This window comes from Chiloscyllium plagiosum, chromosome 17 (assembly GCF_004010195.1).
Source record: "Chiloscyllium plagiosum isolate BGI_BamShark_2017 chromosome 17, ASM401019v2, whole genome shotgun sequence".
In the NCBI taxonomy this organism is placed as follows: domain Eukaryota; kingdom Metazoa; phylum Chordata; class Chondrichthyes; order Orectolobiformes; family Hemiscylliidae; genus Chiloscyllium; species Chiloscyllium plagiosum.
Genome location: NC_057726.1, coordinates 25,855,335 through 25,867,957, shown reverse-complemented (window position 1 = coordinate 25,867,957; position 12,623 = coordinate 25,855,335). Strand labels below are relative to the sequence as shown.

The 12,623-nt window shown below is 40.6% G+C and overlaps 1 protein-coding gene across 1 annotated transcript in view; it reads right to left on the bottom strand.

The window, feature by feature from the left end:
• Nucleotides 1-12,623, bottom strand: part of LOC122558290 (polyamine-modulated factor 1-binding protein 1) — a 488,574-nt gene that overhangs the window by 471,561 nt on the left and 4,390 nt on the right. Inside the window, exon 2 of the mRNA XM_043706693.1 lies at nucleotides 10,483-10,572. Coding sequence (XP_043562628.1) covers nucleotides 10,483-10,572 — 90 coding nt within the window. The remainder of the gene's footprint in view (nucleotides 1-10,482; nucleotides 10,573-12,623) is intronic.

The window sequence follows — 12,623 nt, the reverse complement described above, 5'->3', positions numbered from 1 at the left end:
CTCCGCCCCCACCCCACTCCGGCCTATCACCCTCACCTTGACCTCCCTCCACCTATCGCAATTCCAACGCCCCTCCCCCAAGTCCCTCCTCCCGACCTTTTATCTTAGCCTGCTGGACACACTTTCCTTATTCCTGAAGGGTTTATGCCCGAAACGTCGATTCTCCTGTTCCTTGGATGCTGCCTGACCTGCTGCACTTTTCCAGCAACACATTTTCAGGTCTGATCTCCAGCATCTGCAGTCCTCACTTTCTCCTCGAAGGGAGGAGGCATGCAGGCCTACTTTACTCTGGACAAGTGTTCTGTGAGCAGGTACTCAAATTCCTGTTCCCCTCACATTTCATATCTACATTATCACTGCCTCTCAAGTTCCCACCTTTTGATCCATCAACCACCTATCAGAGTGTTCTTGCTAAAAATTCAGTATCAACGACATATCATTTTGAAACGATTTTATTCACGATTTTATTGAAAAACACTTATAAAATGAAACTATCAACCTTTAGCATTCCCTTAGTGTCTGCCTTGAGGCTTCATGAGCATATCTCAGTATTCCTACACAGTGTTAGCTCCAAAAGTCGCAGAACGGCTGTTTAAAGAATTCTAATGTGATATCGGAGACTGCAGATGAACTTGCAGGGTGACCTCAAGCAGTTCTGAGCCTGAGGATCTGGCTTCAGAAACATGTTTTTGCACAGGTGGTAGTAGTCGTTGCTGGCTGGCTGAGAGGCTTCAGCAGGGACACTGGCAGAATTACAATGGTGGGGTATGAATGATGCCACTCTGCGAAAGGACAATAGTTTCATACACCATGAAAGGAATGGCAGACGATATTTCAGAAATCCAAGTAATCTTCTGGTTTGACTGCTATATTAGTCTGCTTGCAAACTTAAGCAATGGCATATGCAGTCATGGTGGCAGCAGCTTGAGCCCGTGTGGTTCCAAACATAGCATACATAGCAACTAACATACAACAGCACTGAGCCATCAGGTGGACTCCGTGTGTGTTGCAATGGAAGCTGAGAGATCAGTAACAAGATGCCACATTTTGTTGCATCAATAAGTGCTAACAGGGACTTTGCTACCTTTTCTAGGCAGAAATGATGGGCTCCAAGTTTGACATGAAACTGTGTGCCAGGTTGCAGCTGGATTCTGATGCTCCTCAAAAGGCTCTGTGACATCCTCACTAATCCACAAACAATCACAGTGTCCACGTCCATTTCCTGTTTATTCTCTCACTGAAGTCCTCATTTGGATTATCTTCAGCAGAAGCCTTCTACAACGTTGTCTTTGGGTGAGCTGGAATATGTGCCACCTTGTTGCAATCCATATGCTTGGTTAGTCATCACATGCTGACTCTAACTTTATGTACTCTATACTATATGGAATGCTAAACCCCGAGCAGGTGAATGAGAGTTGGAGTTCAAGTGAAAAGTTATAATGTTTTCAGAAATGCGCCAATGTTGATTGCATTCTTCACAATGAATTTGCACTGGCTGGCAAGGCAGCAGTGGGACTAGGATCATGGATGGGATCCAAGATGTCCTGCTATAGGAAGAATGTTGTGAAAATTGAAAGGGTTCAGAAAAGATATACAAGGATGTTGCAAGGAGTTGGAGGGTTTGAGTTATAGGGAGAGGCTAAATAGGATGGGACTATTTTCTCTGGCGAGTCAGAGCTTGGGGGTTGGCTTTATAGAAGTTTATAAAGTCATGAGGGGCATAAATAGGGTGAATGGTCAGGGTCTTTTCCCTGAGGTCGGGGAGTCCAAAACTGGAGGGCATAGGTTTAAGTGGAGAGGGGTAATATTTAAAATGGACCTAAGGGGCAACTTTTTCATGCAGAATGTGGTGTGTGCATGGAATGAGCTGCCAGAGGAAGTGGTGGAGGTTGGTACAATTACAACATTTAAAAGACGTCTGGATGGATGAATAGGAAGGAGGGCTTTGAGGGATATGGGCCAACCCTAGATTAATTTAGGATACCTGATCAGCATGGATGAGTTGAACCAAAGGGTCTGTTTCCATGCTGTGCAGCACTATAACCAACATTTACAACAAGGGGTCTGACAGCCCATTTGAATGTAAAATCCAGGCCAATATGTTTGGCTGATATGCTGCCATAGCTGACTGGCTAGAGATGCAGGAGAGCTGAGAGAGGTATCTGTGAGGCTGGTAGCACTGACGAGTGTGTGCTGATGAGGCTATTTGAATGTTAGGTATGAAACTCGGTAGATGATGAGTGAATGATCTAGTGCACAAGAGCCATGAAAGGCTGCTTGTCTAATGTCCATGATCAAACCATTTTTAGCTTACACGTCATGACAGATAGTAGGATGAAGGTGAATAGATTTCGAGTAAATGGATATTGTAGACATATAATTATATTGAATGTCCTCAGCAATATCAGATGCAACAACCTCAGTCATAGCAGGGACTGGTGATGCTGAACATTCTGTCCACCAAAGAGTTCAAGAAGTACAGGCTCATTGTCCCCAGCGGTTCTCTGTGATTATATGTGACCTTGCCATGCAACAGAGAGTGAAGAATGTTAATCAATATGTCACAAGAGACTGCATTTTACACTCCCCTGGAGGCAGGTTGGCAGGCTGGGTACAATGCTAATGAATGCCATTCCTAACACTTACACATTTGCACCCTGCTGTAATTTTACCTGCAGTGGGGGAGATGCCTGCTGTTCAACTGATGTCTTTAAGAAACTAATTAATCTTCCTGCCGTCACTGCAATTTTGCTTGTGATAGCTAGAGGTTAAAACCAACTGCAAAGCAGTGCAGCTTTTATTGCTTGGACAGGCAGTGACAAAAGTGTCAGGGGGCGAGAATCCATTATGGCCCATCAAAGGCCTCCTGATAACTATCCTCCGCATTTACTTCCTTTCCTGATCTGTGCACCCTGTATCCTCCCCACCTACCTTATCCTAACCTACTATGTTGGCACTTGAGATTCTGACCGTCCCCATTTACCCTGGTGTCTAGTGTCTGTGACAATCATTGTTTGGGATTGGTTGCAGATATGCCTCTGACCACCAATCCCGATGACGTTTCTAGTACAAGACAGCAGTTGGCTGGCAGTTCACATAGGCAGGACCTTCTCCACCATCCATTAAGTAACTGCAGGGCAAGTTGCCAGAGTGGGGCAGACTCAACCCCGACATTGACACCAAGGGGTCTGGCGGCCCCATTTGAATGTAAAATCCCAGCCAATACATTTGGCTGATGTGCCTGCCATCGCTGACTGGCTGGAGATGTGGGAGAGCTAAGTGAAGTGTCTGTGAGGCTGGTAGCACTGACGAGTGTGTCGATGAGGCTGTTTGAATGTTAGGTATGAATCTTGTTTGATGATGAGTGAATGATCTGGTGCACAAGTACCATGAGAGGCTACTTGTCTGGTGATAAGGAGAAGTTATTTGAAGATGTATTAACTGATCTTGACCATCATGACAGATGGTTTAATTTTTTCCAGCTCTATAACCAAATTCTTGTAGTCAGGCTCTGAGAAATGATCTTTGCAGCCAATTTTTCCCTTTCTCTTTTCTAGGTTAAATTACTGAGCAAATTGTGGCAATGGATTTCAATTTAAGAAAATGTGAAACCATAGACTTTGAGCCTACACACTCAGTGGAAATTCAAAGGGACTGGTGAGTCCATATACATAGATCATTAGACAGTTATGAACAGGTATGAGAAAAGAGAACAGAAATCCGGTCTTGATATCTAACAGGCTAGCACATGAACAGGTCGAAGCCTGTCCTACAAAGCCATAGTTAGACCACATCTGGACTGCCATGTTCTGGGTATCACATCTTCTGAAAAATATAGTGGTCTTAGAGAGAGTGCTGAAAGTTTACCAGAATGATGCACAGTCTCACCATGGTACATTACAAAGGAGAGATTGTATGAATTTAGGGTTGTATTCTCTGGAATTCATGGGGTTAAGGGTAATTTGATTAATGTTTTTGAAATACCAAGTGGAACAAATTGTGTAGATAAAGGTAAACTATTTCTCTTGGTTCAGGAGTCTAGGACTCAGCAGCATTGTCTTAAAATGAAAAGTCAGAGGAGAAATTTAGAAGTGCTTGTACCTGCAAAGGGTGGTAAACATTTGAAACTCTCTTTTGCAAAGTGCAATTGATACTTGATAAATTGTTAATTTTAAATCTAAGACTGATAGCCTTTAGCTGTTCAAAGGTATTAAGGGATTTGGAGCAAAGGCAGGTACATGTCATTAGAAGTCTCAGGATTTCAGTGAACGATGAAATAGGCTCAAGGAGCTAAATGGCCTACTTCTGTCTAAATGTTTCCAATGATCTTCCTTCACAGTGTGTGCCTTGAGAGTCTGATGGGCCCATGTAGAACGTAGCATTTGTGCTCCTTTCAACCTCAATCATATGGATTTTGAAGTCCAAAACTCTGTTGCCCTAATGCCACTCATCTTCCAACAAGTAAAATATTCCCAAAGTTGTTTCAGCGGTTGCAGTAACCTGAGTACAGTTCCTTTTAAGAGGGGCAGGCAAGCTTGAAGAAATGCAGACTAGCTTCATATCATACCTGTACTGCAAGCCACTGGGCTCATTCTGAGCATGCAGCTAGTCAGTGATGCGTATTGTGTTGTTCTGTACACCAGTATCATACTTAATGAGCAAGCAATGTGAAATTTACTTGTCTCATCGAGACGTGGTGCAGGGAAATTGTGCATCATAATCCTCGTGCTAGGAATTGTGCCAAATTGAACTGTAGTCATACTAATCTTATGTACTACATTTGTACCTAAATAGAAACATGAAATTTCTTGTAAAACAAAACCAAAGTACTGATATTATGCATTTTTATCATTTTTATCTCCCATGATAGAGATCACTAATCAAAAGTTAGTGCTTATAAATAGATAGCAATGACACCAAAAAATATGAGGATAATATGGGAAAACGGCATTGAGTGGATGGTCAGCCATGATCAAGAATGGAATGCAGGTTTCAGATGAATGGCAAACTCCTGCTCCAATGTTTATGTGTTAAGGAATATTATGGCATTTCATGATAAGCTCTTGAAATAAGTAGTGATTTATTAATTTGTATAATGGGGATGTATTGGAGCATTATAGGAAAAATCTTAAAGTTTTAAACATACCTTCTTGAACATCTTTGGGTATTTAGAATCAATGGTGTATATAGTCTGACTGCAAAACAAGTTTACCCAAATTCTCATGACTATTCAAATCCTCACCTTGGTTTCTGGTTAAGGGTATTTAATTCCAATTCAACTCCCATGTATGTGTTGATTGTCAACTATAAGTTAAATTTATTTCATTAAATTAATTTTCATAAACTGCAGTCATGTTTATTGTGCTGAGAAGTAAAGTAAATTCAATGCAGAATATCAAAAACAGCATAGAAATAGAAGAAAATTAGCAATGTCTGATTGAAATTTAAAAATGCATAAAACTTGCATCCAATCCTCAGTTTTCTACTGAATTCCCCAAACCCAAACTCAAATAAATCACAAATGGGATTTACTCACCACTGCTTCCAATTTATATATAAATATCATGCAATTTCATATATCCTGCTGCAAACAGCTTTTAAAGGCACATTTCAAAATGGAAAATGTAAACTTATGTCCTTGACTCCATCAAAACCTACAAAATGTAAAAATCTAGAAAAAAAGAGATATTGTTGTGCTGCCTGACAATAAAGGATCCTTTCTGCAACTGTTTTTACTTAAATCTGTTAGGGCTTCATAAATATTACCATGTACTGTATGCAGCTGTCTGTAATAGGCACAAAAGGGTTAAAAGAATTCTAAGGTTCACAAAATTTAGTCAGATAGATAATTTCTTTGAAAAGGATTATATTGAATTACTGATTCCAACTTCAGCGGGACTAAGTAAAAATTAAGAACAATTATACAAATAACTCAGAGTAGTGACCATATCATGGCTTGAATATGCAGGTGGTACAAGTAATGAAATAGCAATAATACAATCTGGTGTAGATTTTCTTCATATCACAGGCAACACAAACCTGAATCAATGTGCTAATAAGATCTGTTACCTGTATTTTTGTTCTAACAATGCTTTAAGCAGTAGGAAAAATGTCAACAAATATTATCCAACTTAAATTGATAGATATATCCAAAACTCAAACATTATGGTAAATAAAATGTCACTAAGCTCTGTGCAAAAAGTGACTAAATAGATTCTGAGGATGACGGAGCATATCAAATTAACATAATTTCATTTTACATTAGTTTAAGTGAACTAGAAAAACTATATTTATACAGTGTCTTTGAAATAATGAAACATACTACAATCCTTCAAAATAGTATTGTCAAACAAAGTGTGACATCAAGCCATGGAAGGAGATATTTGTTCATATGACCAAAAGCTTGGTCAAAGAGATATGTTTTATGGATATTGAAGAAAAGGGAGGTATAGAAGCATAGGTGGAGGAAGGGTATTCCAGATCTTGATGTTCTAGGCAACTGAAGGCACAGCACAAATGTGCAAGTGATTAACATCAGGAATGCACAAGAGTTCTCGTAGGGTTGCAAGGTTGAAAGAGATTTTAGAGATGGAGAATGGTGAAGAGTTGACAACACGAATTAAATTTTAAAAATCAATGCCAAGTGTGAATGTAAGTCAGTATACAAAGGGTAAGACACAAACAACTGAGCTTTGGAGGCGTCAAGTTAATGAACTGTGGGAGATCACTAAAGAGTGCATTTGAATATTCAATCCTGGAGAAAACAAAAGAATAAATGAGCCTTTCAACAATAAAAGTACGAGGAAAAGGGCAAAGTTGAGTGATATTATGTACAAGGTATTATATGGCTATAGGAGGGAGGGCATCAAATTTCTGAGGCATTGGGAGAGGTTCTAGAGCAGGTGGGCAGGCCACATCTTAGCAGTGATATATTAAAATGCTGTGCAATATGTTACTAGGGTGGCATGGTGGCTCAGTGGTTAGCACTGCTGCCTCACAGCGCCAGGGACATGGGTTTGATTCCAGCCTTGGCTGACTGTCTATGTGGAGTGGGCACGTTCTCCTCATGTCTGCGTGGGTTTCTTCTGGGTGCTTCAGTTTCCTCCCACAATCCAAAGATGTGCAGGTTAGGTGAATTGGCCATGCTAAATTGCCCACAGTGTTCAGAGATGTGTTATTTAGGATAAATGGACAGTATTGGGGAATGGGTTTGGGTAGGATATTCTTCAGAGGGTTGGTATGGACTTGTTGGGCAGAAGGCCTGTTTCCACACTAGGGATTCTATGATCTATATATTGAGGCCTGGTATCGATGGAGGGAGCGAGGGGTCCAGTGACCCTCCTTCAGAACAATTTTGGAGAAAGGTCACTGGACTTGAAACATTAACTCTGCTTTCTCCCCACAGATATTGTCAGACCTGCTGAGTTTCTCCAGCAATTTCTGTTGTTATATAAGAACTTCAGAACTAGGAGTAGCAATAGGGAACTCTGTGTCTGATGCCTTCTCCACCATTTAATATGATCAAGGTTGATCTCATCTTGGTCTCATTATTTTTCTGCTGGTTCCCTATAATCCTTTAACCCTTCACTGATTAAAAATCAGTCTATCTCCCCCTTACGGTTATTCAATGTCTGGCATCCATCTGAATCTGGAGTGGAGTTCCACACATTGATGATGCTTTTAGAGGAGTAATTCCTCTTCATCTGTGTTTTAAATTGTTCACCACTTCACCTAAAGCTATGACCTCTCATTCCACCTGTTCTATCTTTACTTTGTCCATCCACTTTATCACCTGATTAGATTCCCTACAGTATGGAAACAGACCCTTCAGCCCAACAAGTCCACACTGACCCTCCGAAGTGTAACCCATTCCCCTATCCTATATTTACCCCTGCCAAAGCATCTAACACAATGGGCAATTTAGCATTACCAATTCACCTGACCTGCATATTTTTGGATTGTGGGAGGAAACCGGAGCACCCACGCAGACATGGGGAGAATGTGTAAACTCCACACAGTCACCCAAGGCAGGAATCGAACCCGGGTCCCTGGCGCTGTGAGGCAGCAGTGCTATCCACTGAGCCACCGTGCCACCCATGCTAACCACTGAGCCACCATGCTGCCCAAATCCCAAATTATATACCTCAAATTAGATCTCCTCTCATTCTTCTAAACTGTAGAGAGTATAAGCCTAAACTTCTCAATCTACCCTCGAAAGACAAGCCTTTCATTTCTGGAATTAATCTTACAAACCTTAGCTGAACTGCCTCCAATGCAATTACCTCCTTAGTAGGTGGTCAGAGTAAGGAAGAAAAAAATTAAGTCGAAATCAGGATTATTGTGCATGTATAGTATAGTAGAAGTAGATTAGATTACTTACAGTGGGGAAACAGGTCCGTCGGACCAACAAGTCCACACCGACCCTCCGAAGAACAACCCACCCAGGCCCATTCCCCTACACCTAACACTACAGGCAATTTAGCATAGCCAATTCACCTAACCTGCACATTTTTGGACTGTGGGAGGAAACTGGAGCACCCGGAGGAAACCCACACAGACACGGGGAGAATGTGCAAACTCCACACAGACAGCCTGAGGCTGGAATTGAACCTGGGTCTCTGGCGCTGTGAGGCAGCAGTGCTAACCGCTGTGCCAACGTGCCGTATATACAAGGAGTATAGTAAATAAGATTGGGGAGTTACAGGCACAGATTGCCCTCTGGAATTTTAATGTTGTGGCAATGACACACAATCAATTTTTCTAGTCCAGCATGAAAAGATACACAGGTTCTTGGAAATGAGATGGACCAAGTGACAGTTGGGAAACATTTAGGAGACAGTGATATTGTATCATAAGGTTCAGGATGATAGTGGAGAATGACACGTGAGAAAATTAAATTGGCTGACTTCAATGGGATAAGATTGGAACTCGGCAGGTTGACTGGAATTAGAGGTTGGCAAATTGAATTCTGACCATAAAAGGTTTCAGCAGAACTCTTGTCAGCTGTTAGCAGAAACTACTGAGAACTCGAAAGAAAATTAATTAACTTCTATAGAACCAACTACCTTAATTATAGCAATCACATGCTTAAACTATAGCAATCATTTGCAGATACATTCTATTTTGTTCAAAAAGCCCCCAATATGTAGGCAGTCAGTCAATGTGACATTTTATAAATTCCTACTTTGGAAATAAAACCAATCTAACTCCAGGTTAAGACACAGACGAACTCTAAAAAAGATCTCAAACCTAAAATGCATTTTGGACGTAGGTTTGCTTGCTGAGCTGAAAAGTTCATTTCCAGACATTTTGTTACCCTACTTGGTAACATCTTCAGTGGTTGTTGTAAGTGTTTGTTACAGTCCTTGCACGGTATTTTGTAAATGACATCAGCAAGGACTGTAACAAACACTACATTGGACAAATAGGCAGAAAACTAGCCACCAGGATACATGAACACCAACTAGCTACAAAAAGACATGACCCTCTCTCACTGGTATCCTCACGTATAGATGAGGAAGAACACCAATTCGAATGGGACAACATATCCATCCCAGGACAAGCCAAACAAAGACACGCACGAGAATTCCTAGAAGCATGGCATTCCAACCAGAACTCTATCAACAAACACATCGAGTTAGACGCCATCTACAATCCCCTGAGAAAAAGAACAGGATGTGACTTCACCACAGGAAATGACATCACCACAGGAAATGACATCACCAACCCAAATAAACCCAAACATATAAATAGAAAGCAGGAATTTTCAGCATTGCTTCGCCTGAGGCCCACTGAAGATGTTACTAGTAAGGTAATGAAACGTCTGGAAATGAACCTTTCAGCTCAGTGAGCAAACCTACATTCAAAACCTCAACCTGAGCTAAAAATCTTCTCAAAACTCACTAAAATGCATTGTCTGACCTGTGACGTCACCTCTTTTATACTGATAAAACCTTAAGTATCTCAGGGTAGTGACTTGGAAGAAACTTTGGGATTTGCATGTTAGTTAATCGAAACCTGCACCTCCATTCTAACTGATTCAAGATTTAACAGCCATCTTAGGTGTGTTCAATTAATTTGCATCAGTTATATGACCCTTTAATCTTTTATTTATAAATTCTGTGTCTAAGGTCTCCCTCTCTCATTAGAACCTGAAGAAGGAGTGAGGCTCTGAAAGCTTGTGTTTTCAAATAAATCTGTTAGAATATAACCTTGTGTCGTGTGATTTTTGACTTTGATATTATTACTGGAGAAAAGTTATATCTAATCCTTTGAGTATAGTTGCTTTGAGATTTACAACATATTCTTTTTGGTTCTTTTGAAATTATTCAGATTCCATCTTGAAGAGAAACTTCTAAATGCCTGAAAATGCCTTGATTCAAATAAATTTGATTATTTTATATACTAGAAAGGTTAACAGACATGCTGGATTTAAATACGGAACTGCTCAACTATAGAAAGGAGCTGTAACCAAACACTTACATATGTATCTTTTAAACCGCTGTTGGGACCAAGTCGAACTTCTTCCAAGTCTTTCTTCAGTTGGGTAAAAGCCTCCTCTGATCGCCATAGCTAGAGAGGAAATCAACAGAACTGATTACAAGTTTTAAAGATTTAAAAGATATATGAAGTACTATCTTAAATAAAGAGAAAAAACATTCTCATTGGTGTTTAATTGAAATTATTCCGATTTAGGAATCAATACTATATTAGAAAACATGCATTCACAAAATCAGATTTATTATTGTATTTGGATTTGATCACCAACATGACTGCTCACTTGATTTTTAATTAAGAATGAGGTCACTGATTCCTCTAAAAACAGCAGCCTCATTTTTGGAACCTCCTTAAAGGTTTCACCTAGTGGCCAATCTGAATAACCTTGTAGGATTAGTTCAAAGTGACAGAAAACCTGCATTTGTAGACAAGTATGATTATGATATTTTACTGATTATTGCATTTAGAACAGTCAAACCCTAAGCAGCCAACTTTCATATCAGTGATCTTTTGCAAATAAAGAGAAATTACCTACAATGTAAAGAGGTCTCCCAAATGTAAAAACATAATGCATTCATTTACAAACACAGGAAACAAAATCTTTGGTACCCTATTGCTTAACTCATTGTGTTTTCCTTATCAAAAGGCTTGCTCATTCTGTTACTCTATGATCTGTTTTCCTACCGTCTTTAGCAGGAGTGGCTGAAGATTGCTGTTGCTCACTTTTAAAGGTGACTATGGCCTAAAACTGTTCAATCCTGTGGTCATGGTAACCTTCTCAAGGCAGAGCAGAGCTTTGGTTCCAGACTACTGTGTCCCAATCATTTATGTTTCCATCAAGTCTGCCAGGCATGGAATCCCTTTGTGAGGGTACAAATGTAACATTCCTGTCCAGTCTAAAACTTGGGCATCAAGGCTCACAGTTGCTTGAGGTCATTAATTAAGCCACCTTCAGTCTTTACCAGTGAAAATCAGCAGAGGAAAAGTGAATTAAGGTGATTAGCAAAAGATCCATGGGAACATGAGGAATACTTTAGACAGTGGGAGGTTCGGATATAGAATGTACTGTCTGACAGTGTAGTGGAAGCAAATTCAATCATCGTTTTTAAAAAGAAGTTGGATATAAACACCTGAAGAGAAAATATTTGCAGAGCCTGGAATTAACTGCGTACCTTGGCTGAGAGTTAACATGGAAATAAAGGGAGGATAAACAGAAATTGCGGGAGAAACTCAGCAGGTCTGGCAGCGCCTGTGGGGAGAAATCAGAGTTAATGTTTTGAGTCCATAACTCTTCATTGGAACTGTTCTGGTGAAGAGTCATGGACACGAAACATCAACTTTGTTTTCTCCCCTCAGATGCTCCCAGACCTGCTGAGTTTCTCCAGCAATGTCTGCTTTTGTGTCAGACCTCCAACCCACACAGATCTTTATTTTATTATGGAAATGAAGGGTCAAGCTGCATCCATCTGTGCTGTAATCACTTTATGGTTCTTGAATTACAAGAATAGCCTGCTTAGGACAGGGCTTCATAAACTGTTGCTTGCAACCCCCATTGGGGTTGCCAGCCAAAATTTTGAGGTTGCAAGCTCCAAGGCAGTAATGGCTAGCATGTAAACCCCACTGAATGCTAATAGCTAACCTTATTGTCTAAGTGGAGAGTAATTTCATAGTGCGTTGGTACAAAAGGGTCTGGATATCATTGTTATGGATTACAGAAATCTAGTATGCATGTACAGCAGATATTAGAGTCACAGAGTCATAGAGATGTACAGCATGGAAACAGACCCTTCAGCCCAACCCGTCCATGCCGACCAGATATCCCAATCCAATTTACTCCCACCTGCCAGCACCCGGTCCATATCCCTCCAAACCCTTCCTATTCATATACCCATCCAAATGCCTCTTAAATATTGCAATTGTACGAGCCTCCACCACATCCTCTGGCAGTTCATTCCATACATGTACCACCCTCTGCGTGAAAAAGTTGCCCCTTAGGTCTCTTTTATATCTTTCCCCTCTCACCCTAAACCTATGCCCTCTAGATCTGGACTCCCCGATCCCAGGGAAAAGACTTTGTCTATTTATCCTATTCATGCCCCTCATAATTTTGTAAACCTCTATAAGGT